This window comes from Malurus melanocephalus, unplaced genomic scaffold, assembly GCF_030028575.1.
Source record: "Malurus melanocephalus ecotype Western Australia unplaced genomic scaffold, MMel_1.1 scaffold_329, whole genome shotgun sequence".
Lineage (NCBI taxonomy): Eukaryota > Metazoa > Chordata > Aves > Passeriformes > Maluridae > Malurus > Malurus melanocephalus.
Window position 1 is genome coordinate 800,645 of NW_026623561.1, and position 24,081 is coordinate 824,725.

Consider the following 24,081-nt stretch of genomic DNA (forward strand, 5'->3'; position numbering starts at 1 on the left):
ATGCGTGGGCTAGTTTCATGGCAGAGCTCCGTGCTAGTAAAAACCAGCTAGGTTCACCATCATGCTCGCACACTACTGCATTTCCACTGCAGCCATTTCACTAGAGCGAGATTTTTTTTTGTTACAAGTCAACTAATAAGTAAGAGGCAAGAGACTGGAAAGTCCTTGACTAGCTYCCTTGGAAATCCTCCTGTGCAGAAGATCCAAGCAGCTCACATCAATGAAAATGGCCAAGTATTTCCTGCATAATTGCACACAGCTCAGGAAAAATACAATGCCTTCAGCCTCCATACCACTGCCAGAGGGCCCACCAGTAACTACTGCAGGAATAGCAGTTCTGTGCACCTTAGTCCCCCATTTCTTTCTACTGTCAATGGAACSATTACTGTAACAAATTTGGAGGGTACTATGCGGAAGAAAATAAAGAACACAGCTGATAAGCGTAACCATAGGCAGTGTGTGCTCTGGATAAGGCTTTCACTGCAATAGTTAAAAATTGCAGGGGAAAAGGAAAAAAAGCTTGGCCTAGCCCATCCCCCAGATTCATGATTCCAGAGCTCATTCAACCTGTGTTGCTGACTGTGGCCACGTTCCCCTAATCTACTGGAATTCAACACTATTATATTTGTTTCTTACTCAGAGAATGAGAAAAAAAAACATGGGAAAGTCTTACTGAGAATTACGGAGCAGTTAACTATAAACTAATTTACACCAGGTTTAGAAAAACCATCTCCAATTACAAATGTATTTGCATGTAAAAATACAGGAACACATTTAAGAGGGACTGAGCTAGCAGCACAAGACAGAAGCTATTATGACAGTAAATCCAGCCACAGGCTGCTGCAAGGTTAATTTCTCCCTGCTGATGAGATTATTGGCCACTCATTAATGAGTGCCTCACAGAAGTACTGGTTGCAGTATAAACACCCACTCACTACAAGCACAAATAAGCACAGCCACCTGTTCTCTGATCAYAACAATTTATCATGAGATTCAAGTATTGCTGCAGACCCTCTCCCCTTAAACACGATGGGGGAAAAACAGTGAAACAAAAACACAAGAGTTAAAATGGAAATTTAAAAATTGTTTTGGGACCCTCAAACAACACACACCATCTTAGGGTTTTTCACAGTCAYCCAGTCAAAGACAACAACAGTTATACAACAAAGCATACTCATGTGAAATGTATCTCCCCAAACATCAATCCCCAAAATGAGTCTTGCAGGCAACACAACCCTCTAAACTAGGTCACATATACAGGAAAACAAACAGCTGCCATGGAGACCAACAGGCAGAGCAAACTACACCACATGGATTACACCACACTACCTGGACTGCAAGTCTGAAGAGAATACCAGTGTMAAGGACCACTGTCGGGTTCTTGAAGCTGTAAAAGTAAAGTCAGAATACTCATTTTGCTCAGGACCATGATCATAAACACCACTAGGAGCTGCTTACCCTACTTTGCACTGRTATCAGGGCCTGCCAAAGTAACACTAATCCAGTTTAAGTCTCCTCAGACCAGCTTGCGCCAGGAGCACTGTGAGATGTAAGCCCTGAAGGGAGACTGCTATTGTATATTCTCCTTCCTTTCTGCCTTGCAGACATTCCTATCTCTGCCTAAGCAGGAGCTGGGAGAGAAGGAACATTAAAGCAATTAAGGCACCTTATRAGAGAAAGATGAAGAGCCTTTGGATATTGTAACAGGCTTCTGGAACAGAACAGCTTTCAAGTCCTGAGGATGTGGACTTWACATAATAAGTCCACTATTACTCTGCATTTTCACCCCATAACTACAATGTTGTGTAATAAAGTGAATAGTGACACTTGCAGTATTCAAGGAATTCAGACTTCATATATCAGACAACAAAGAGCTTTTCCACTGTTTACTTCATTTGTAAAAACAAAGAACTCTTTCTTTCCTGTACTAGTCTACACAAAGGGAGGGAGTGGCTTCCATTTTTACTGTTTCCACAGCCTTCAAATGACTAATGCATGTTCAGGGTGATGAAGACAAGAGAAGYGCCCATTCAAGCCAGAGCAGAGACTAACTAGTCATTGAGAAGATATGTAATTCCATTAGTACAATTCAATTCTGTTGCAATAATCCTGCTATTCCAGTCCTGGGCCTACTTGAAATAGCAAATGTCAATTKTGAAAAAGAAGCCTAAGATAGACCATACGTAAAAGGTTTGCTTACTATTTTTCCTAAGAAATCTTTGAAAAGAAGCTGACTGCTGTTGGTGCAGCCAGATCACCATCACCCTGACCACTCTGTTTCTTCCTACACTCCTGGATTCTGTTCCAGCACTCATCCACTGGCTGCTATAGATATTTTCAGCTCTTTRGAAAGTTAGAGATTCTAGGCAACATGGAAAGCACACAGGATACACCACACACCACCAGGATCACGACGGATAGCCCAGGACAGCAGCATGGCAGTTGTCCTGAAAGTCACACCATGCAATTACAGAATTTAACCTGTAGGATTTAAGCAGGAAGAAGAAGAAATTAATTAGTTTTGCAACACGATCTTTTGATATTAAGTTCCTCTTGACATGTAAGCTTCCAAGACTTTATGGAACATCCCAAACCAAGCTTCTCACTTGGGCATACAAAATTCTACTTTACTTTCTACTTACTGCACAAAACACTGGTGCATTTTATCCCAGCTCTCTGGCATTTACAAAGAGGAGGAACTGCATATCTTCTGCTCTCAATATCTGAGCAAGATTCCACCAGCAGGCCATACATAATACAATCYTTCAAAGTAATCTTAATTTATAACATCATCCCACATTCCACACATGGCAAAAGCTGGCAAGATCTATTTTAGAACAGAAGCCTTAAAAGAACAAGTTTCTCATAGAAAGTCCTTCAAACAGACATCACTACTCCACTTTCTGAAGCCRGAGCAACACCAGACAGCAGAGACCYGGTCCATGAGTGGTAGGTGTTACAGCTTACTAAATACACAGGAATCTACCCCTGGTAAGAGCAAGCTCACCATTTCTCTATGAATTACCYCCAGCTGCATACTTGGGTTTCTAAACCTCCATTCCTAAACAGGGAGCTTATTCCATTGACTCCAGCACAGAGAGGTCCCAGTTCTCCTGATATTACCATTCTTTTCCTTCAGGTCAACTGACGTGGAATGCATTACCTGTGCTCAAAAATAGCACACTCCATAGTCTCCATCCTTTTCCTGGCTGACAGAACTTGTTTTCACAGYGTGTCTTAAGGCAACTATTTTGTGAGAACACCTCCAAAAATGGATGATTTTACTTTCTGTTGTTTGGATTTCTGTGGCACTGCTGTACGAGTTTTAGGACAGTGTCCCACAGAATTGGAGCTCAAAACCTTTGGAAAGAACATTGTCTTCTTGGAAAATATACAAACTATAGTATATAATTACACCCATTTTACAAAATATAAAACTGAAWAAAAAAGAGCCAAAAAACTTCTGGAAATAGCAGGGAACATAAGTACTTCTGGCTGCACTTAGTCAAGATACAAATAAACATGTCTACTGCTGATTTCTAAGAAATCTATAGTTCCTTTTCYTCTAGCGATTTATTCTGATTTTAATATTAGAGGAAACTGTAATTTATCTCATCATAAGCTTAATTTTAAAAAAGAAAGGGTAAAGAGAGAGAGAGAGGGAAGAGAGGGAGAACTCACAAGTTCTTCTGCATYCTCCACCCCCAAATGATTACACAACTCTCACCCGCCTTCTCGTTCCTGTTCTGGATCATGACAATGCAAAGCAACTTAGCTGGCAGTCTGCAGGCCACACCAACCCAGAAGATGYGTGCACCTTGGTCACAACTGAGTTCTAGTGCCACAGGGCACCCTGGAGCCACTTCAAAACAGCCTTGGACAGCTTAAACAGATAATTAATCCTCAAAACTCGGGGTATCCCTTGAGTAAGAAAACTGCGCTAACTCAAGATCTATAATAAGACATAATAATATAATAAGACATAATAATATAATAAGACATAATAATATAATAAGACATAATAAGGCACAAGCTATCAAAAATGGCAATTAAGTGTTTAATTAAAAATGTAGAGGGAAAATTGCTATCACATTTGTTTTGTAGCAGGCCTCCCACTTTCATATGCACCAGAATTACAAACGCCTGGAGTTCTGCACTGCCTCTCMATCTCTACCCACAGTGCAGACCTTCCTCAGGCTGACCAGTCCAGAGAAACAATGACCTTGTGGGGCAGGAGAAGACTGACAGGAGAAGCAGTACTGACAATGAYAGGACTAAACAAAGGAGCAGCTGAWGCAATCGTAAATCATATCCAGCAGTTATACTGGCACCCCAAAATAAATACTGCTTTGATGTGTTAGATAAAATTGTAACAATAGACCACTAAAAATAAAGTTAACTTGCTATCAAATCTAGTACAGCACAAAATCTACTTTTCACACTGGTAAACAGAGACTCCYTTGTGTGATGTTGTGAGCACAAACTGCCTACTTTTCAATTTTTTTTTTAAGAATTCTCTGTAAAAGGGCAAAAGACTTAAACATGGCCAAACTTCTAGTTTCTTTTTCCTAAACAAAAGCCATGCATAGATAAACRAAGTGAACTAGAATCATGCCGATTGCTATCCCTACCCAGTCTTCACTCTTGCAGACCAATCCCTTCTCWATGTTTTTACACAAAGCACTGGAATATAACTCATTGCTGGAACACAGGAAAGCTAATGACAGATAGCTGAAAGCAGAAACATCTCTTTAAARATGACATTTTTGAGAGGTTGTGTGAAAGACAAGTATGAAAAATTGATACTGTGTAATTATCATCACCAGCAAAGTACTTTGGGCACACCCTGAAATTAAGTGATTAGATGCAAGAAAGACAAGGAGAGGCATTGCACTGAACCTTCTTGACTTTAAAAGACGGCATAACATTGGAGACAATCTAACTGGAGAAACAGCATTTGTGAAAGCACGTAACAGAAAACAGGATTGTTATCCTTGATCTCAGTAGTACTTTGTTCATTGGCTACTGTCACAGTGCAATCCACCAGCTGAAACTTTATTGACACACCAAACATGCCAAAAAGATAAGAAAGCAAGTACTCTATTTGGAAGGGAGACGAAAGGACAAACTTAACCTGCTGCAAAACCAGACATTTAAGCAAAAAATATATCCTCCAAAATAAACAAGAACAATTACAGGAACCTGTGGAATCCGTCATTCAATGAAGAGAATGTGAGGGAATTGCCCCCATAGCTGAGGCATAATAAAGCCACAGCGGAAAGGTGGGAGGACTGGGTCTGTTACGAGTGACAGAAATATAGAAAGACCAGCACTACTTAAGGTCAAAAATACAGAGGCAACATGGCATAAAAGGCAGGAACAGTCTCTCCTTGTGAGCCTCAAATTCGACACATGAAATTTCAGGGAAAACCTGGAAATAACAACAGAAACAAATAGACATAGAAATGTCTTTGAAGTTAAAAACAAAACAAACAAGCAAAAAACAATAGAAACATCAACCATCCTAGGAAATAACTAAGTCCAGAAAAGCAACACTATTAAAACTTGAAAGTTTTTAAGGCCTAAAAATTCAAGTATTTATTTTTGGATCAGGGTGGAGGGAAAATCAGAAAAAATTACTCTGGCCCAAATCACGCGCTTAATAACCAGGGATAATGAAGAGAAACCAAATTAAACAAGCAGCTAAATGGCAGTAAAGTTTTCAAAGAGAGACTTGGATTAAGGCTGGGTTTGCTAAAAGGAAGGAGATGTCAACTGGAACTTGGAGGAAAAAATTATATTAAGAACATTACTTCTTGGATCAATTTTGTCCTGGCGCCAGAATGGATTAAATTACCTAATAAATTTAAAATAAAATGAACAGAAACCTTACAATTCCCTCCAAAGAATATTACATACACAAAATAATTCTGCTGTTTATGTCATTATCAACAGCACTGTGTCCCAGATAATGCATCAGCCATAGGTGACATTAACAAATTAATGAGAAGATCAAACTGCCAAGACGCTCTATGGGTGTATTTTAACCATGTTCACATAAATTACAGGCTCTTTCTCTATGATCTTCCTTTAACCATCTATCAGCCCAAGGATAACATCCACCATCAATGCTGTTTTCATGACTTACTGGTGCTTATAACTAACTACCAGAGATGCCTAATTTTTTAAGCAGACAAGCAAAATATCCTCTCCCAGGGAACGCTGAGTTATCATTATGGCAGTATTCTTTTTAGTTCAGCAGAACTAGGAAGAGACAATTCMTTACAAGTACGAAAAGGTTTCTGCAGGCTCCTGCCTGCAGTATTTCCCCAAAAAGTGGCTCTACCACTGGCCAGCAGCAGCCTTGCACTGCCCCTGCACCAGACACATGCTGTGGGAAGGCATTCCATGCCAAGCTCCAAGGTGACCAGAGTCTACACAGTGCTTATACGTGTCAGGGAGTGATACCATTACGTGGCTTAAATATTCACAGTAAAAAAATTACATGCTCCTATCAATATAACTGCATTCTCTCTCTTTTGAAATGTTAACAAATATTTTCATATTGACATATACTATAACTTTGCATTATTTGCAGCATTTATACTTTTGCACATCTGTTAACCAGATGTACTTAAAATCAATGCAAATTAAAGATCTTTCAGTTCTTCCATAGTCTGAGTCACATTAAACAGATGCACTCACCTGTGTTACCTAGAAACTGCCAGCATCTCCATTCAGGTGTAAATCATTTGTATAGTTTGATTATCTCCAATAAAACAAAAAAWTAGGGCATGTGTCTTTCTCAAACTGTCAGCTCAGGCTTTTCACTTCTCTTCCCACTGCCAGTTACTCTACTTCCCTTCTGCTCTCTGCCTTCTCTACACACTTCTCTCCAGGAAAACTCAGYTCCAATGCAACAAGTAGCTCTACCYAGTAATTACTCCTCAGTTYGACCACCAGCTTGTGGCGTCAAGAAAGGGTCTCCTGTTTTGCCACTCAGCACAGCATTTACATGTTGCATTTTGCTGTAGCAGAAYCCATGAAGCCATTATACAGAGTCTTAGGAGGTTTCTTCAAAAAGAAACTGGAAACCACGGAAAGGATGCAGCCTGTTACCTACCAGTCCTGTATGGATTACAAAGCATTCTTTTGTAGTGAAAACAGAATAACTGTCCTTAGTTGCCCTAATTGCCCAGACAATTTAATCTTTGGTTTCTCAAGTACATTCTTAGTGGTGTAGCAACTATATAATTAAAAGTGACGAGAAAGATGTTAGTAACATTGATTCACAGAAATCATGGCCCAATAGCATTTTCTCTATCCAGCAGCACAAGACCTAAATATGGAAACAAATTTGCTCTTAAGATTTGAAAGTAGTGTTGAAAGCCAAAGCAATTTGCTTTTGAAAGCAAAGYGCATCTTTTGCCTGCTTATCCAAGAATACTTTCATCTGTAGTTGTGCATGAAGATCTACAAGTGAATCCCCTCTGAAGCCAGGTGGCATCCTGAGAAAACACGAGAACATATGGCAAGTGTTCCAGTGACGTTAATGCCAACAAGACACTACAATAAGTGTGCGGGCCTGCGGCTTTCACTCTCAGAATGGAGCCAGAGGGGCAAGAAAAATGTAAAACACAGCCAGCAAGAAGAAAAACTGAGAGCATAAACCTCCTTACCAACAAGTTAAAAAGTTTCATCCTGGAAATCAGAGCACTGGTAATCAGATCTGGCAAGGGGAACAGAACCATGCTCCCGAGCCCAGCTCATTCTGCTTAAAATAGACTCACACACTGATGGCATTTAGATCTTCAAGATTAGGGAAAATGTATGTAAAATATCATTTTCTCAAATATTCCAATCAAGGCTTTACAGATAGCAAGCAAGAACCTTTAGAACTGAGCAGAAGCCCAGCTAACTTACCAAAAAAGTATCCGCAGAATGTTTGCGACCAGCAACACCAGGCAGACGTAGGTGGAGAAGCCCTCCGCGTTCTGGGTGCGCCGAATGTGCCGGTACTGGGGGATGTAGGGCACGACGCCGCCGAACACCATGGCCCCCGCGGCGCCCCACGACACCAGCTGCTGCATGGGCACCAGCAGCCACTCCAGGCCGCCCGGCTCCATGCCGGGGGCGCGCGGGGAGGCGCTCAGGCTGAGGGATGCCCTCAGRCTGACGGTGCCCCGCCGCAGCTCTCCGGCCGGGGCCGGCTCTAGCCACGGGCGGGCTCCTGGCCGGGATGCGGCACCATGGCTGCGTCCTCTCCCAAGGGGCCCGGACCTGGGGAAAGGGACGGGGAGTGAGCCTAGCTCTGSCGAGGGCTGCTCCGGCCGCTGCCAGTCGGGCGCCGGCAAGCCCGGACCACCGCCCTGCCGCGGGCGGCTCGGGGCCGCCCCAGCCCCAGCCCGGCGCTCCACAGMGGAGCCCGGCCTCGGCACGGCAGCCGCGCCACTCCATCGCTGAAGAGAGCGGCCAGCGGCCGGGCAGGGCGCGGACACGCGGCACSGCCGCCACCCCCGCCCGGATGCCGGGTCGTGTTTCCGAGGGGGCTTCTCCGCCTCCCTCGCCCACCCGCGCTCTCCCCACCCCGCGGCCACGCACGGCCGCCAGCCCCGCACCTGCTCGCCGAGCTCCGGCCGCCGCCGCCTCCATCCCCCGGCGCCGCTCCGCGGGCGGGCAGCGGCGGCCGGGGCGGCCCGTGACGCACCGCGAGCGGCCGCGCCTCCGCCAATGAGCGCCGGGGCCGCCCCTTCCTCCGGCGGGAAGCGGCACGCCTTGGCCCCTTCCTCCCCATTCCTCTGGAATGCCGCTCGCGGATGGTACCGGGACACGGCAGACGGCTCGGCCCCGTCCCCCAGCAAGCACTCCGGGCTCACCTGGRCGCCTTCTCCTCCCCGGGTCCCGCTTCCCAGGAGTTACGGAAAATTACGTCACTCCTCATGAACGAGGGTGAATGGTTTTGAACTGAAAGGGAATGGATTTACATCAGCTATTAAGAAGAAATTATTTACTATGAGGATGGTGAGGTAYTGGAACAGGTTGCCTAGAGCAGATGTTGATGTCCCATCCCTGGAAGTGTTTAAGGCCAGGTTAGATGGGACTTTGAACAATCTGCTTTAGTGAAAGGTCTCTTCCAACCCAAACCTTTCTGTGATTCTGTGATGATTCTCTAGCTCTCAGAATTGCARTGGCTGGGGAGGGAAGATGTGCATCTTCTACTTAAAGTGATCAACGAGTCTGTACCACTGCTTGCCCTGGGCCAGCAAAGGACAAGTGTTGCACACAGATATGAGGTGTTACGACACCTTCAGACATACTAGAAAGGATGGATCATCCACTGTGCATCCAAATGTTTGCATAGCTGTCCTCATAGCTTGTTCCTTGGGCTCCCCATAATACTACCCCAGACATGCTTCCTTCTGCCTTTGAAGTGCCCTTGCTACTCATCCAACAGGTAGGAAATGAGTTGGGTTTTCCTGCAAGTGATGTATTATTTTGTRTCCTATAGCAGCAATTACAAATGTTTTTTTCATGAGTCCTAAAGGGGAAAAGGAGCTGAATTAAAAACAGAAATGTCTATCTCAGGGCTTTGAAAGCCTTTTGTTTACTTCCTGCATAGCAGCACCTTGCTGAGCTGCAAACATTTCTTCTACTGGGCAAGTTCTTGTAGCATATGTGCAGCACATGAACCTGCACATTACTGCAGAGTGTATTTGTCAAAGACATTCTTGGAGTACCATCACACAAACATCCAAAACAGTCTTCTGTGTAGATCAGGTGACCAGTGATAACATTGGGACTTACCTTTCCCACAAGGAAGTAGCAACTCTGCTACTTGAACGAAGCTCTGTTCTATTTCACAGACCTGAAAGTTTGATTGCCCAAGTTCAAAATACACAGTGGATGTTTTGAATTTTGATTTTTGGATGAGGATCCTGAAGTTCCTGATTTCAGTGCGTCTGACTCATTCAGAGAGACTATAACAATCAAATTATGTATAAATGCATTATTTTAAATGTAGTATTTATTGGCTCATAGTTCACTTGTGCATTGTTATCATCAGGCAGTTATGCCAATGTCTTTTCACACTTTCCTTGGAAGCCCTTAGCACGTTATTTTTCCTTAAGCACAAAGGGCTAACCAAGCCTCAAGCTGAAAATAAGAGTAGGATTAGGAAGCCAGCTTTTGTTCATGAAAATACAAATATTTTGAGAAATCATGGAGAAATTATCTTGAGAAAATAGATATTTTGAAGTAATGGGTACCTACATAGAAGAAACTGCCCTGAGCAGCACCAGATCTCCAGCTTAGCTTCCAGAATTATTCCAGGATGCTCTTAAATCTACGCAATGACAAATTGCATACAATATAAGGTTCTAAAGTACTCAACTGGAAAGACAACTGCCTTAACTTAGGTTGTTTTCCATTGCTTGAAACTGTAAGGGTAAAAGCTCTGAATTACAGGATGTTTTTGTATGAACACAATTCAGTTTTGGTCACTGAAAAACGTCCTAGTTGTTTAGGAGTTAATCCATGGATGTAAGCTAAACCCAGTGACATCAGACACCGAGTAGGAGGAGGAATGACAGGTTGGCTGAACTCRTCAGGCTGAGCAGCTGCCCAAAAGCTTGTGCCAGCATCAGCGAGGGACCCTTCAGGTCTCAAAATATTCTAAAAAGCCAGGGGCAAGGGGTTTTTTGTAGTGTTACCATTCTGCTGTTTGCTTACTCCAGCATAGCATCCTGCCCCGCACATGAACATCCAACCATGGCACCTAGCAGGTAGAAGAGTGCGCTGGAAGAAATTTATCTAAACATGGGATGATAACAGGTGATTGAGGAGAGTTTTGCATCATCAAGGAAAAGTTCCACAACCTGCAGGTCTGAGTGCAGTCAGATAAGCATAAGCTTTGTGARGCTTCATATCAAAGTAGATTTCTTTATGTGGGAGACAGTGACTGAGAGGGAAGTCAGAAGGACCACTCTTTTGGTGTAAAACCAGAGCCTACCATAGAAACAGTACTGCGTCACTGCCAGGCAGTAATCCTCTGTTTCAAGCGAGAAGAAAAAGAACAGGTGCATTTATGTTTCCATACAGATTGGCAAAATTCCCCCAAAAAAAAAAAAAAAAAAAAAAACACCACCAACAAGAAACCAACTCTATTTCCTAGAACTACATTACCCATTCAGAAAACAGAAGCAGCCAAAGTTTCACATAAGGGCTTTGAAGACTAAATTAATATTTTTAGGACATCTGGTGTAGGAGAATTGAAATTTATTATGAGAGCAGCTCTAGCCACCTAGTTATGAACAAGCTTCTAGCAGTTAACATTTTGGTGGCAACATAGTCCCCAGACTTCCAAACGTAACAAGACCTTTGATTTATTTTAGATTAAGAAATCTGATAAGAAATGTTCCTGTTGTATCTTTGGATATGGTTTAAGCAAGCTGAAAGTGGTGAACAGACATGGGATGTTTTCAAAGGGCTTTTAACTTTAACATTGGTAGAGGTAGTAAAAATTATTATATAAGGTTTAGCTTTTGCAAATAGATCCACTGATTTTAAAAAGTAAGCAGAGCCCCATTTCTACAAGTGGCTCCATATGGCCATTTCCTATCAGGATGCCACTGGGACCAACAGGACATAGGAATCAACCACCCAAACCGTACCAGTTTCAAGACAAGCCTTAGCTACCTCTTTGCAGTTTTTCACAGGAGGAGGAGGAGAGCTGTTGGTGCTTCACTTGTAATTACTGCAGTAGCAAAAATAGCAGATTGCTGCCAGTCTCCCAACCAGTCTGTTGTTCTGTCAATTGATTTTGAAAGATGAGTATTAAAACTGTTTTCTATTTTAACATTAGAGAAATGCTGTTGCACAGTAGCAAGCATAGGAAGTCCCTGCAAGACACAGCCAAACTGCAGATAAGCTCTAAGTCACTCCTTGAACACATTGCACAATAAATGTCATAAAGATAAAGTGAATTTCTGTGGTAGCCAAATTCCCTTCAATTATCACATTATATATCTCATTGTATAACTACAGCCATGGGCAGCCTAAAAAGAAATATTCACTGTACTGTTCATAAAACAAGTAAATGGATTTTAAGTGCCTTGAAATTGCCCATTCCTACCATTATGTATTATCACTAAATCAGCTGTCCTCTCCATGTTTTGGKTTTTCTAAAGCAACCTCACTGCAACTGGTGGCAAAAGCTACCTCCCGGCTCCCTCCAGCACTAGTGAGCCCCTGTTTTGGTTGCTGATGGACGGAATCAAGCTGTTTATTGCACATCTTCACCATTTTTCCTTTCTCCTTCTCTGCTGGTCTTTGCAAACAGAACAGTGAATATGAGTGGARCACCCTCTCCACTTCCCAGAAGAAGCTGTGACAAACTGCCCAAGCCTCCAAGCCCATCCCTGGGTGGTATTCACATGCTTTGCACCCGGGAGCAGGAACCAGGACCATGCAGGCTGGATGATTAATAAGTTCTCTGTACTTGGTCTGCTACCATCTCCACAGACAAACGGAGAAAAAGCCCTAAAGCAAACATGCCAGAGCAGGAATCAGCTTGACAGCTGGCAGAGATATATGAACTCTTCTTCAAATCATTACAGCTTTGTAAACAATGGGCAAAGTTTGGAGTGGGGAAATAAACAAACAGTAGTCCTARTTCAACTTCTTACCTGTGTAGCTGCTTAGTCAGATAAGAAATTGAATCAGGACTGCATAACCCACMGCCTGCTCTTCTGTCAAACAGGTCCAGCTGGCTACAACCATTTCTTYCCCACCTGCTCTTGGGATGCTTTTGGTGTGTCCCCTGGCCTCAAGGTGACCTCAACAGGTGACTGCAGCAGAGGAGCCTGTAGGCAACTCCCATTCCACCTGCACATCCTTGCCTGTGTCCAACAATGCAGCCAGAAGTTCTCACCTCAACAACCTTCAGGAGTAGAGTTGCTTTCTCTTAAGAAAATAAGTAATAGAGTACCATCTCCACAAATGGGATCTGCACAGTGTGACATGGAAAAATATCATGCAGGCTCCATTCACTGCTGAATCAAGGCATGGTGCTCAGCATCAGAAGGGACTTAAGGTCTGTAYCCGATCCAGATTCCTCTTTTTATTCCATCTTATTAAAACACCTATTTTATTAAGCTGCTTTTTGTTGGACCTTTCTTGATGTGATGCAGAAAGAGCCCTGCCCCATATCCCTCTCTCATGCACTTCATCCCTCCCTGGGGCAAAATGTTCACTAATTACAGGATCAATTGTGTTCCAAAAGAAGCTGCTGAAACCAGAGAGTGAGCTGGGAAAGAGAGAGTGTGGTGGGTCGATCCTAGACATCAGTGAAGCCCACACTGCCACTTGCTCACTCACTCCATCCTACAGGGTGAGGGAGAGAATCAGTAGGGTAAAACCATGGGTTGACACAAAGTCAGTCTAATAGTGAATAAAAAGAACAAAAATAAGTGATGTAAAGGCAACTACACACCACGTCCCACTCACAGACCGATGCCCAACCAGTCTCCGAGCARCAGCTGCTTTGGAAAAATCTTCCCACTCCCAGCCTGGTTTTACTGCTCAGTGTGATGCTGTGTGGTCCAGCACGTCCCTTTCATCAGCTGGGGTCAGCTGTCCTTGCTGCTTCCCCTTCCACCCTCTTGTGCACCCCCAGCCTGTTTGCTGCTGTGGGAGGGCACAGTGAGAAACAGAGGCATCCTTGATGTGAGCTTGAGTGACAGCTAAAACACGGGTGTACTGCCAGTGCTGTTTTGGTCACAAATCAAACACCGCACCATGCAGGCCACTATGGAAAAAGCTAACTCCATCCCAGCCAGATGGGCATGTTAGGCCTATTCAGGGCATGAAATGCAATTTGGGAAATCCTTAAATTGGCTTTATCTGTGAAGAATTCGTGAGGGTCCAAACGCAGTGTCTAAAGTCTCAGGAAAACTATCCCTATTCTGGTCTGACTCATTTTCTCTCCTTTTTGATGAAGCTGTGGAGTAGACTGGAGGCAGAGAGAGAAAAGAAAAATGACAGAGAAACTGCTACAGCTTCATCATGATTGAAAATACCACCAGGTGACCTGGACTCAGTAGTATTACAGCACCCAAACTGTTTTTTCTTTCTYTGTTCTAGGACAGGGACAAAGTGTTTCTGGTGGTATTTACACACTGTAGTACACATTTGGCTTGTTTCTGTTAGATAAGCTCAACATCTCTGGTACACTTTAAAATAGTGTATTGTGTTTATTTATGCTCTCCTTACCATGAGCAAAGAGTGCTCTCCTTACCATGAGCAAAGAGTGCAGAATGGGGAAAGAAACCCCAAAGATTAACTTTATTGTAAGAGTAACACTTGAGGCCAAGATAATAATCTAGATGAGACAGACACAAACACTGCAGACTGATTTTTCTGAAACCCCAAGGAGCAGCAGTTACAGCTGCTTTTGATTAATACAGCATCTATCACAGTGAGAAAATTAACATCCTCATGTGTCCTCTGAGCCCCTCTGGCCAGCCCCAAAAGTGGGAGCAGCCCTGGGGGCCTGTGCCACTGCACCCCTTCCCCAGTTGTGAAAGGCCAAGTCTCCAGTGCTCTTCTGCTCAGCTGGCACTTGTGCTACCTCTGCTGGCACCCTCTGGCCCRTCTATGTCCTTATAACTTTGCATGCCTTTTGCCAGGCATGCTTGGAATATGCAACCAAATGTCTCCTGTTGGCAAACACCACWTGGAGCTGGGATGGGAGGGCCTCCTACAGCACCCAAGCTGCATCAAATACCTGTCATAACTCTTAGCACCTCCCCTCTGCCACAAATATCTCGCAGAAGAAGCAGGCCACTGCCAGTCAAGGTCTCAGTCTTAAGAGCATATTTGCAAAAGATCTCTATTTCAGATGAGAAAGGGCAAGCTTTGGCTCCCAAAAAAAAAAAATTAAAAAAAAAAGCCAGCCAGTGAATCAGATTATCACACCCTTGGCTTTTTTTTTTATCATTATCATTTATTATTTTTATCATTATTGCTCACTGACCCACAACTCGCAGTTAGAGCATGTGTCCTACACCTGGTGTTTCCCAGTACCCAWACTTGCCCAAATCTGCTCATGTTTTATGCAGCCATACCAAGTGCTTTCCACTAATTCAAGGTGAATTTAAAGTACCAGGAAAACACTCCAGTTGCCTTCTCTGGGAAAAATTGTTTCTGAAGCTGCAAGGAAACATTAGCATAACTGCAGCTTGCTCATAGGAAGCTTTACCCACTGTTCCTTACACCTTCTGGAAATGCAAAATGTGCACTTTCAAATTAACCACTTCCTCCTTTGCCCAGCTTGCAGCCTCTTCAGCATAGGCTCTCTTTATCRAGTTTTTTAGAAAAATGTTCTTTCCATGACACACCGCAGGATATGCCATGTTTAATATCTGTGTACAAAATGCACATGCTGCTCTGGACCACAAGGTCCCTGGAAGAGAGCCACACCAGGCTGTGGGATCTGAACACGTGAGGTCAGCTCCCTGTCCTTGTGCTGCCGGGGCTCCCCTTCCTGCCCTCATGGCAGAGCCTTGCCCATTACACACTCTGTTTCCTTCAAGGAAGCTTCTCTGTGCACGTGTAAGGAGCAAGGCCACAGCAYGGTTTGAACACAGCCCCCAGGTGCRGTGTCAGGCATGCCAGCAGYGGGCCACCGGGCCAGAGGGACAGACCGTGCTCCCTCTCCCACCAGGGACAAACACCTCCAGCTCCCTCCTGCAGCCCTTCAGAAGGGGAACTGTGTGAATACTTCTTCCCTGTCACTATCCAAAGACAATGGAACAAGGCTGGAGCAGCAAAAAAGTATGGGAAGCAACACCTCTTACTCTCCATGTCTGGGAAACATAGCTGGAGATTTCTGSATCATGACATACTAATTCAGTCAACAGCAGCTATGTGGGTGATTTCATACAGCCACGAATTACACACAGCTCTTCATAGAGCCAAGGKATGCCACCAACACGCCAGCCTCTTCAGTCACCTTTCTGCTGCTCCCACATTTATCCCCAGTGGAAAACACGGGGAAAACTACACCCTGTGTTCTGTTACAGCTGCTTAACAATACCTAATGCCCACAGCACACACTGAACTTCCCATCAAGATTATCCTTAACCCTGTCAGTTTTCTTTATGGAGAAACTTGCAGAAAGGGGCTAACTGAAAAGTTGCACAATAAGGCGATTTGTGAACAACAGTTCTGAAATAGAACACTTTTATTAAAGGCAGAGTACCTCCATCAGGGATCAGGTTTCCCAATGGCTAGAATTATCCTTTTCTCTTCAAAGATACAGAACCTGAAATTGGAATGATGAGCAAACATCCAAGCTTTTAATATTCACCTCAAATGATTTTGCCTTTCAAAGGAGCACCAGTTGTCAGACACCACTGACCCCAAGGCCTTTTCCTCTGCCTGAGGCATTTGCATTTCATTCACCATATCTTTCCARGCTTTTGAATAACAACTTGTTCCTTCTACTGATGTTACCATATGAAAGAAAAGTTCCASAGGAACAAGCTTTCAGTGAACTGCATTATGCTGAATCAAGAGATAGGGTAAATGTTAAACTTTGCTGCAAGAACCATCAACACCTTTTAGGATTGCTGCATATAAAAGCTGATGACCTAGCAAAGCCAGACATTTTTTGCACATTGTGTTCCTCTGAATCACGACTGCAAAGTGACACAAGAGAAGCTACCTGAGAGGGAAGGACCAAGCACAGCATGACTCAAAGACCCAGCCCTACAATTTGTTAGCAGAAACACCATGATTGTGGTGCAAAAACTAGCTTGCACCTAGCCCTTTTCTCTTCCAAGAAAATTTTTAATATTGACCATGCTTCTGCCTGGAAGAAAAAAAAGCAAACCCACAAAATTTGCAGTGCCATTTGCATCATGCTTTCTGATCTGTCACCAAACAAGCTGCCATGCTGGCCTGGGAACACTTGCCTCCTTGTCTCCTTCCAAGATTGAATTTCCTTATTTTCTTTCTCACCACACATGTAATATTAGGCTTCTCTTTGAGACACCTCTCTCTGACCTCACCTCTATTCCAAAGCGCTCTTGAACCAGAAGTGCTTGGAGTATGTGACCAGAGGACTACTTACCCCTTGTATTTAAAATGYTATTTGTCAGCAAAGAGGAGGGGAAGGGACTCTATGTGACATCCAAACAGCAAGAGTAATGCATTTCAACAGTTCTTCTACCTCTACACACCACAGGCTTTTACAACACGGCAGGAAAGTCAGAGCTTAGGTCTTATACATGTTTAAACACGCTTTTATTTCCTGTCCTGCTACCCTGACTACTTCTAGCAGTGGAGGGACTGAAATTTCCCTAGGAAAGAGCTAGGGAAACATGCTTTGGATATACCATTTCAGYGCACACTGTGATTCACAGCACAAGTCTGCAATACTGAAATAGGATGGAAGCAGATGGCACCCCAGCTTCAAGGTCACCCTATTTTTTATTTTTAYTTCATGTTTTTATATCAAGAAGACATATTTAGACTGAAACTGACTAAAGTCTAAGCTTTTTACAGCAAGAAAGTAGCACAGAGCATATTATGGCATGGGAAAAGAATTAATGTTGTCAAATCTTCTCTTTTGCATGTTTCTCAAACCCCCTCAGGACCTGTTTATGTACTCATTGCCGAACTGATCTTGTTGTCCTTTTAGCAAGTTAAGCATTCTTATTGCAGTAAATGCTCTTATGAGCACTGGTGGTTTAATGGTTCTCAGYTAAACCTTTGTTTTTGGAACAAAAAAAAAACAAAAAGGTCTTTGCATGCCCAACACAGACTATACTTTTAAAATATGGTTCATCTTACATCCCCAGATTTCAGACCCTGGAAATGTATGCAACAGCTCAGCTCTAAACTTCTAAGCCCTCTGAGAATGGAGAGGACAGCAGAGGAAACCCAAGCACGCTGATTTTATTGTAAGTAAATTCATTGTTAAGCAAAGTCTCTTTAGTCTTGCCATTTGTCTYTTCTATTCTTAGGCTTTCTAAACTTTGGAACTTTTCCATGACCACTTTTAGCTTTAAAGACAMTTCCATTTTTATTTCATAAACCCAGCTGTGCATTATTGGCCTAATTCAGCTCCAGATCTGACCTAAGATGGCCATTCACATCAGCTACAAAGCCCACAGAGTAAAAGAACCAGACCATTGAAGGGGGAGATGCRTGGTGAAGTAGTTCCTTCAGTCTCTTTCACACTTCTAATTACCTGTCCTTCACTGCTGTGCCAGCTGGATAGTATATTTTTTTGTTCTGACCACACTGACCTACCTCACAAAAATGAGGAGCTAATTACAGAAAGCCATTATCAAGTCATGCTTGTTTTCAGTTGAACTCTAACCTGGCCATTGCTAAAATGTGGCACTACAAGGGTGTAATGGAATTCCTGCAAATTGTTTGGCTGCATAATGCTTGCTCCTCTGTATTTCCAGCTGGTTCTTTATACTTGCAAGCTCTTCACTACMAACAGGACTTTGTGGCTTTGTTAGCAGACAGAGCCATTTCAACTGCCTCTGGGGGAAAATACTGCTGTGTGAGAGGGAAGCTTTTATAGCTCTTCTGGAAGGAGGGAAAATCAGGAAGACTATGGCTGTTATCAGAAGTAAAAATGCAAAAATAGTACAGCTCTACTACCTAGCCCTGAGGGAAAGAAGATTTATTATTAACAAATAAACAGGTAAGAAGCACCAATTGTTCCTTATTACTTAGGCAACAGAACAAAAAAGGTATGTGGTTGCAGCTAATGGCTACATACAAAAGTAAAGCCTATCYGCATGCATAATATTGTTCAGGTTGTTTTATCAAGAAGCTTTCAAGAGCAGTAACAGTGCTAGAGCACTCAAGCTTTGCAAAACTTGATTTTTCTGTCTACAACTTCTGCAAGAGTGGGAAGATGAGGTTGTACAGAGAAGCTACAATTATGGGAAGCAAGCAGCAATGCGGGAGGTTGGCTTTGATGCCAGAATTTCATCTCAGAGATTAGCACACCCTCCCAAATGAGGTGGGGAAGGTCAAGAAGGAAAACAATTRAGTTTATTAAGAAAGATTTTAAGTGGTAGTACAGCAACTGAAGTCATTCCTAACTCAGACATTTCTTGTGGATGAAGGCACATGTTTGGCCTATCTATAAAGTAATTGACTAAATTAATTTATTGCCCAACTGTGATATGCTCCCAACCACACAGACACGGTTAACTGAAAAACCTCTTTATTTACATCAGGCAACAGTCCAGCATCCAGGGCATCTGCACAAACAAGAAGACACCTCTGTAATAGCTGCACCAGGAGCTTTTTATGCTGTGCAGCCCAAAAGCCAGGGAAGACCTACATCCTGGTAAGGCTGCAAGAGGCACCRCGCGATTCTTGCTGACGCCTTTGGTGTTGTCTCGCTCGACACTACAGTGCAAAGAACTTCAACCGCCACTGTATTTTTACCACTCCATCCCACGAAACTAATTACACGGGGAATAGAAAATAAACCTTAGAGAAAAAAAAATAGTAAGACCTCTGGAGATCAAACCTCGACATCCGTATTTAGTTACTGCCGTACAGAATTACTAAAGACTTGATATTTAAGGACTCTCCGTAGCGCTGCGGGGCCTCTCCCACCGCCCGCCGCTGCGGGCGGGGCCGTGCGCTCGCTGCCCGCCCCGCCGCGCCCGGGGAGGCGGGGGGAGGGTCGGGGCTGGAGCCGCAGCCGGAGCCGATGGCGGCCGCCGAGCCGCCGGGAGCCGTGGAGCTGCCGCAGCTGGTGAGCGGGGCCGGCTCCGGGGCGGGGAGTGGGACCGGGCTGGGAGCCTCGGCTGCGGGAGGGGTGCCTGCCTTCTGCTTCCACTGGCTTTATTTCTCCCCCACAGGCGGAGAATCTGCTCTGCCGGCTGCAGGAGAATTTTCAGGCTCTGACGGAAAAGTTAACGCTGAGCAATATCCTCTTGGGAACGCGGGGTGGCCGCCCCGCCGCAGAGATTGCGGATCGCGCGGTTGAGGCCCCCTGCGCGCTGATGGGTGCGGGCGGGGTCTTTCCTTCTAACAGCGGGATGGGCTTCTTTCTTAAACATCCAATTAGCGTATGACGAGTGACGTGGCTAAACACTCACGATGTAAGGACACCTGACTTCCCCCCCTTCCCCAGCTACCTTGGTTTTATATCCTTTTTTCTAAAAAGAAAATCCTAAAAAATGTTTTAGTGCACGTAGCAAGGTAGTTTGTGTSCAGCAATTCTGGCTTTCAAGTAAAATAAGCATCAAATTATTTGTAAAGATTCTGAAGGTGCATTTAAAAAAGCATCCGTCTTCAAAAATGCAGCTCAAATCCGCCACTRTTTCTGGTTTAAAAGCAGCTCTTGGCTTCCTGAGTATGACAGGGTGAGCCCTCAAAAAGAGAAGATAAGACCTGAAGGGGGTCTGAGCTTTCTTGCACTTCCTTTCATGTACTTAGAGAAACTACATCTGCTTTCTGAAGCATTATTGCATTTTCCATTTTTTCAGAAACTTGACCTTTCAAGAAACAGCTGCTTCCTAAATAATGCTTTAGTGGCACTCATATTCTGGTTGTGTAGGTTAACTATATGGTATCACCTAAAAYAGGTCCTCAGAAAAAAAACATTGTCTTAGACATAAAATACTGCAGTTCACTCATGGGTGTTCGTAAAGGCTTTTGATACTTTTAGCTGTCACAAGGGAATGTGCGATTGTGTTCTAACAGTACCACCTTGTGCATGCTTCATMTTGCATTAAATGTGAATGTGTGGGGAAAATCTGCTTCTTGTTACAGAAAACCAGTAAAATTATAGCATTCTTATTTATAAGTAAGTTATCTTTAACTTTTTACTGGAAGAAATGGGCGAGCGCATCAGTGACCTTGAGAAACGTGTTGCTGACCTGATGACAGAGGCTGGGGTAGAAAATAGCRATGAAGAGTTGAGAGTAAAGACCATTACTTAAGTTTTGATGTATTTTWTGTATTTCCATTTAGTTTTGAGTGATGGGCAGCAACTTGCATTAAAATGGTGTTTACATACTTATTGTCCCTGCATTTTCTTGGATGTGAAAGTGTTATTTAAAATTACCTAGGATTTGTTTTTTGCCAAGAACCAAAGAATGTGACCACTTTTACAAAAGAAAACCTGTATCTTGCTGCCTCTGTTCCAGTTGAGTGCCATATACAAAGGGCAGTGCTAACTCATCCCAAGTATGTAAACTGAGGCACATTCCACCATTCCTAATGAAATGCGTGTGGCTTAAAGTGCTTCTGCCCACCATTCCTGTCCCTCAGGTATGCTGACCTAGCTGAGGATCCTCATTGCTATAAATTTATGTACATCGGCTTTTAAACCTGCTACAGCTTCCCAGTGTGACTCAGAGCACACCTCTCACATGCACTCACCCCAATCACAGCACGAAATTATAATCAATCACTTTATAATATAAAAACACACTGCATTTCAGGATTGTRTGCTGGATTTTTTATCAGTCTGTTTCAAATGCCACACCCTTCCCTGGATGGCTGACTCCACGTTCTTAGTATTTAGAGGCAGCACTGCTTCCGTGTTCTGTGGATGCAAGTGATGTTGTCATCCTGTTGTTGACACTTTCTTGATTCAAATGGAGACATATCAACTATTGTCACTGAAACTCCTTAACCAGTGAAAGACAGGAGTGTCTGTAAATATTCTGAACTAATTTAGCTATCTATTCATTCTGATGATTTTTGCATAAGCTATGCAGTAGTTCTCAGAAATACAGAAAGACAATCCACAAAGATGTTTTTAACGGTACAGAGATCTTCCTATCTCTATGCTGAATTACATTCATTAATAAATCACTAACCTACTTATTCACTGTATCTTTGCAGCACTAAAATAAGGTGTTCAAGAAAGATTAAAGGCAGAACACTGCACTGACTCTGATCAAGTGTCACATTGACAAAAAATGTTAAGGGAAAACAAACATGTTTGCATCATGTCATGACAGAGTCTTGAAAAAAAMTTTTAAACTGTTGCCCCAGGAGAAAAGTAGAAAGCTGGGTTTATTCATTTAAGTGGGGAACTGTTTCCCAAAGCTGAGAAAGACCTGTTAGCTTCAGAGAAGGTAAAGCCACTATTTTGGGAAGAAAACAATATCCTGTATGGCGAACTTACCCAATCACAGATTTTTTCAATGTATGAAAATGTATTTAATATTAAAACAGTAAGATACGTTGCCTTTTTAGCTTGAATGTTCTTACAATAACAAGATCCTTCTATGACAAAACTTTTGTTTGTGCCATTTTGTTAGTTCTTGAAATGTTTTACATCACAAAATGCACCTTTTTGATGATACTACAAAGGTGCCTTGCAAAACATCAGATGTCAAATAACATGAACCAAACCATTCTGTACTAAAAAATATTGCAGTATTTTCAGACTGCAACTGCTCTATTGTTGATCTTTTCACAACGCCACCCAAAGCTATACACACCARAGTGATAACATCACCCAGGTATTTMTATTGTAACAATTTCAGTTCTTCAGTGTTAGCTGTTTTGATGAAAGGTGTTTATTTTAAAGACCTGGAGATARATGAGGAATTCTAGTTACCAAACGTGTCCCAAAGAAGAAATTGGTAGTCAGAAAACTGGACATCTGCACTAACTTTAAGGTGGTTGTACAAAACATTGGCACTTTTTACAGGAAAGGTTTAGTTTGAAATCTAATGGGAACCTCTTATCATAAATGCAGAAACTGAAGCATTGCCAGGTAAACAGAATACCTCAGCTAATGAGGGAGAAATAAATGCTTCTATTCCAGCCTTCATTAATATCAAGAAATCAAGTCTATGCCAGTGTAGACTTGCAAGCAACTCACTGGGCAGCATTGGCACAAGTAGGCCAGCAAGTCATTCCCCTCCGTTCACCCTGCTGGGACACCACACCCACAATACTGTAGTAATTTGGGAGCTTCGCATTTCAAGAGATGCAGTGGTGTGACAGAGATAAAACAGAGCCACCAAAATATAGTGGAGTACGGGGGATAAAAGGGTTTGTGGGGGATTGTTAGTTCACCCTTAAGACGATGTTCAGCCTTAAAAGGCTTCTTGCTGCCAGCCACTAGCCCATGGAACACACACTGATTGAAGGTGTTGTACACAATTACTGAAACTGAATTACAAGCTGAAACAGAAAATTTCAGCTAGATGCCAGGAACACCTTTCCCAACTGTGCAGGTGCTCAAACAGGTAACAGGAGTTTCARAAAGGCTGAGGAATCTCCATCCTTAGAGAACGCAGAATCATCAAGGTTGGAAGACACCGTGAAGATGATCTAGTCCAACCAAGTAACTCTACACTGGACACAATCCTGGGCAACCTGACCATGTGCCACCTACTATGACTGGGAGGCTGGTGGTCCCTTCCAACAAAAACTATTCCAAAATTGATAACCACTGTCAACCAGATCAACTTCAGCAGAAATTGAGAGCCTTTTGTTTTACTTCCTCGATGCTTTCCAAATCCTCTAAAACAAACTTGGAAGTATATTCTTAGTCTTGTGACAAACTGGATTTCATCTTTCTGGAGAAAGGAGCTAGCCTGGCTAGGTTTTAATTAATCCTGTAAATTTGCATGTATCCTTTTAAAAATCAAACCCCCGTACACACACACCAACTCAGTTACCATAAAAGTTGTGAGAAATGCAAATGGAAATTTCAAAAGCTATGCCACAGTGGAATCCAATCCAAGTCTCCCAAGTCTCCTGCGAGACATTTTGATATACCATGAGACAATCTGGAGGTCAAGTGACAGTACGGCTTGCAGTTTCTTCGGCTGCTGACTGCAGCCAGCCCCAGAATGCAAATATGCTTTGGCACTGCAAAATCCACCAAGTGCTTCAAAGTGCCTCCTGAGCGCACTACCACACGGAAAAGGAGTCTGGCATCACAAGTCCATTAAGCTGATGGAGGTGTGGTGGTGAGCAAAGTGATGGGAGATGTTTTCTGTGAGCTTTGCTAAATATTAATAAGTAGTATTTATTATAATATATATTATGTATAATACTTATTAT

General features: G+C 43.1%; 2 protein-coding genes across 3 annotated transcripts in view; one reads left to right on the top strand and one right to left on the bottom strand.

Moving 5' to 3' along the window:
* Positions 1-8,698, bottom strand: part of SLC66A2 (solute carrier family 66 member 2) — a 64,164-nt gene extending 55,466 nt beyond the window's left edge. For both annotated transcript variants that reach the window (XM_057377870.1, XM_057377869.1), the window contains exons 1-2: positions 8,619-8,698; positions 7,924-8,280 (exon numbers count right to left, since the gene is read on the bottom strand). In XM_057377870.1, coding sequence (XP_057233853.1) covers positions 7,924-8,126 — 203 coding nt within the window. In that variant the 5' untranslated portion in view covers positions 8,127-8,280; positions 8,619-8,698. The remainder of the gene's footprint in view (positions 1-7,923; positions 8,281-8,618) is intronic.
* A 10,992-nt stretch (positions 8,699-19,690) lies between these two features.
* HSBP1L1 (heat shock factor binding protein 1 like 1) lies at positions 19,691-24,068 on the top strand. Its single transcript, XM_057377864.1, has 3 exons — positions 19,691-19,795; positions 19,902-19,968; positions 20,875-24,068. The coding sequence occupies exons 1-3, from the start codon at positions 19,751-19,753 to the stop codon at positions 20,985-20,987; spliced, it is 225 nt and encodes a 74-aa protein (XP_057233847.1). The 5' UTR covers positions 19,691-19,750; the 3' UTR covers positions 20,988-24,068.
* The last annotated feature ends 13 nt before the right edge of the window (positions 24,069-24,081 follow it).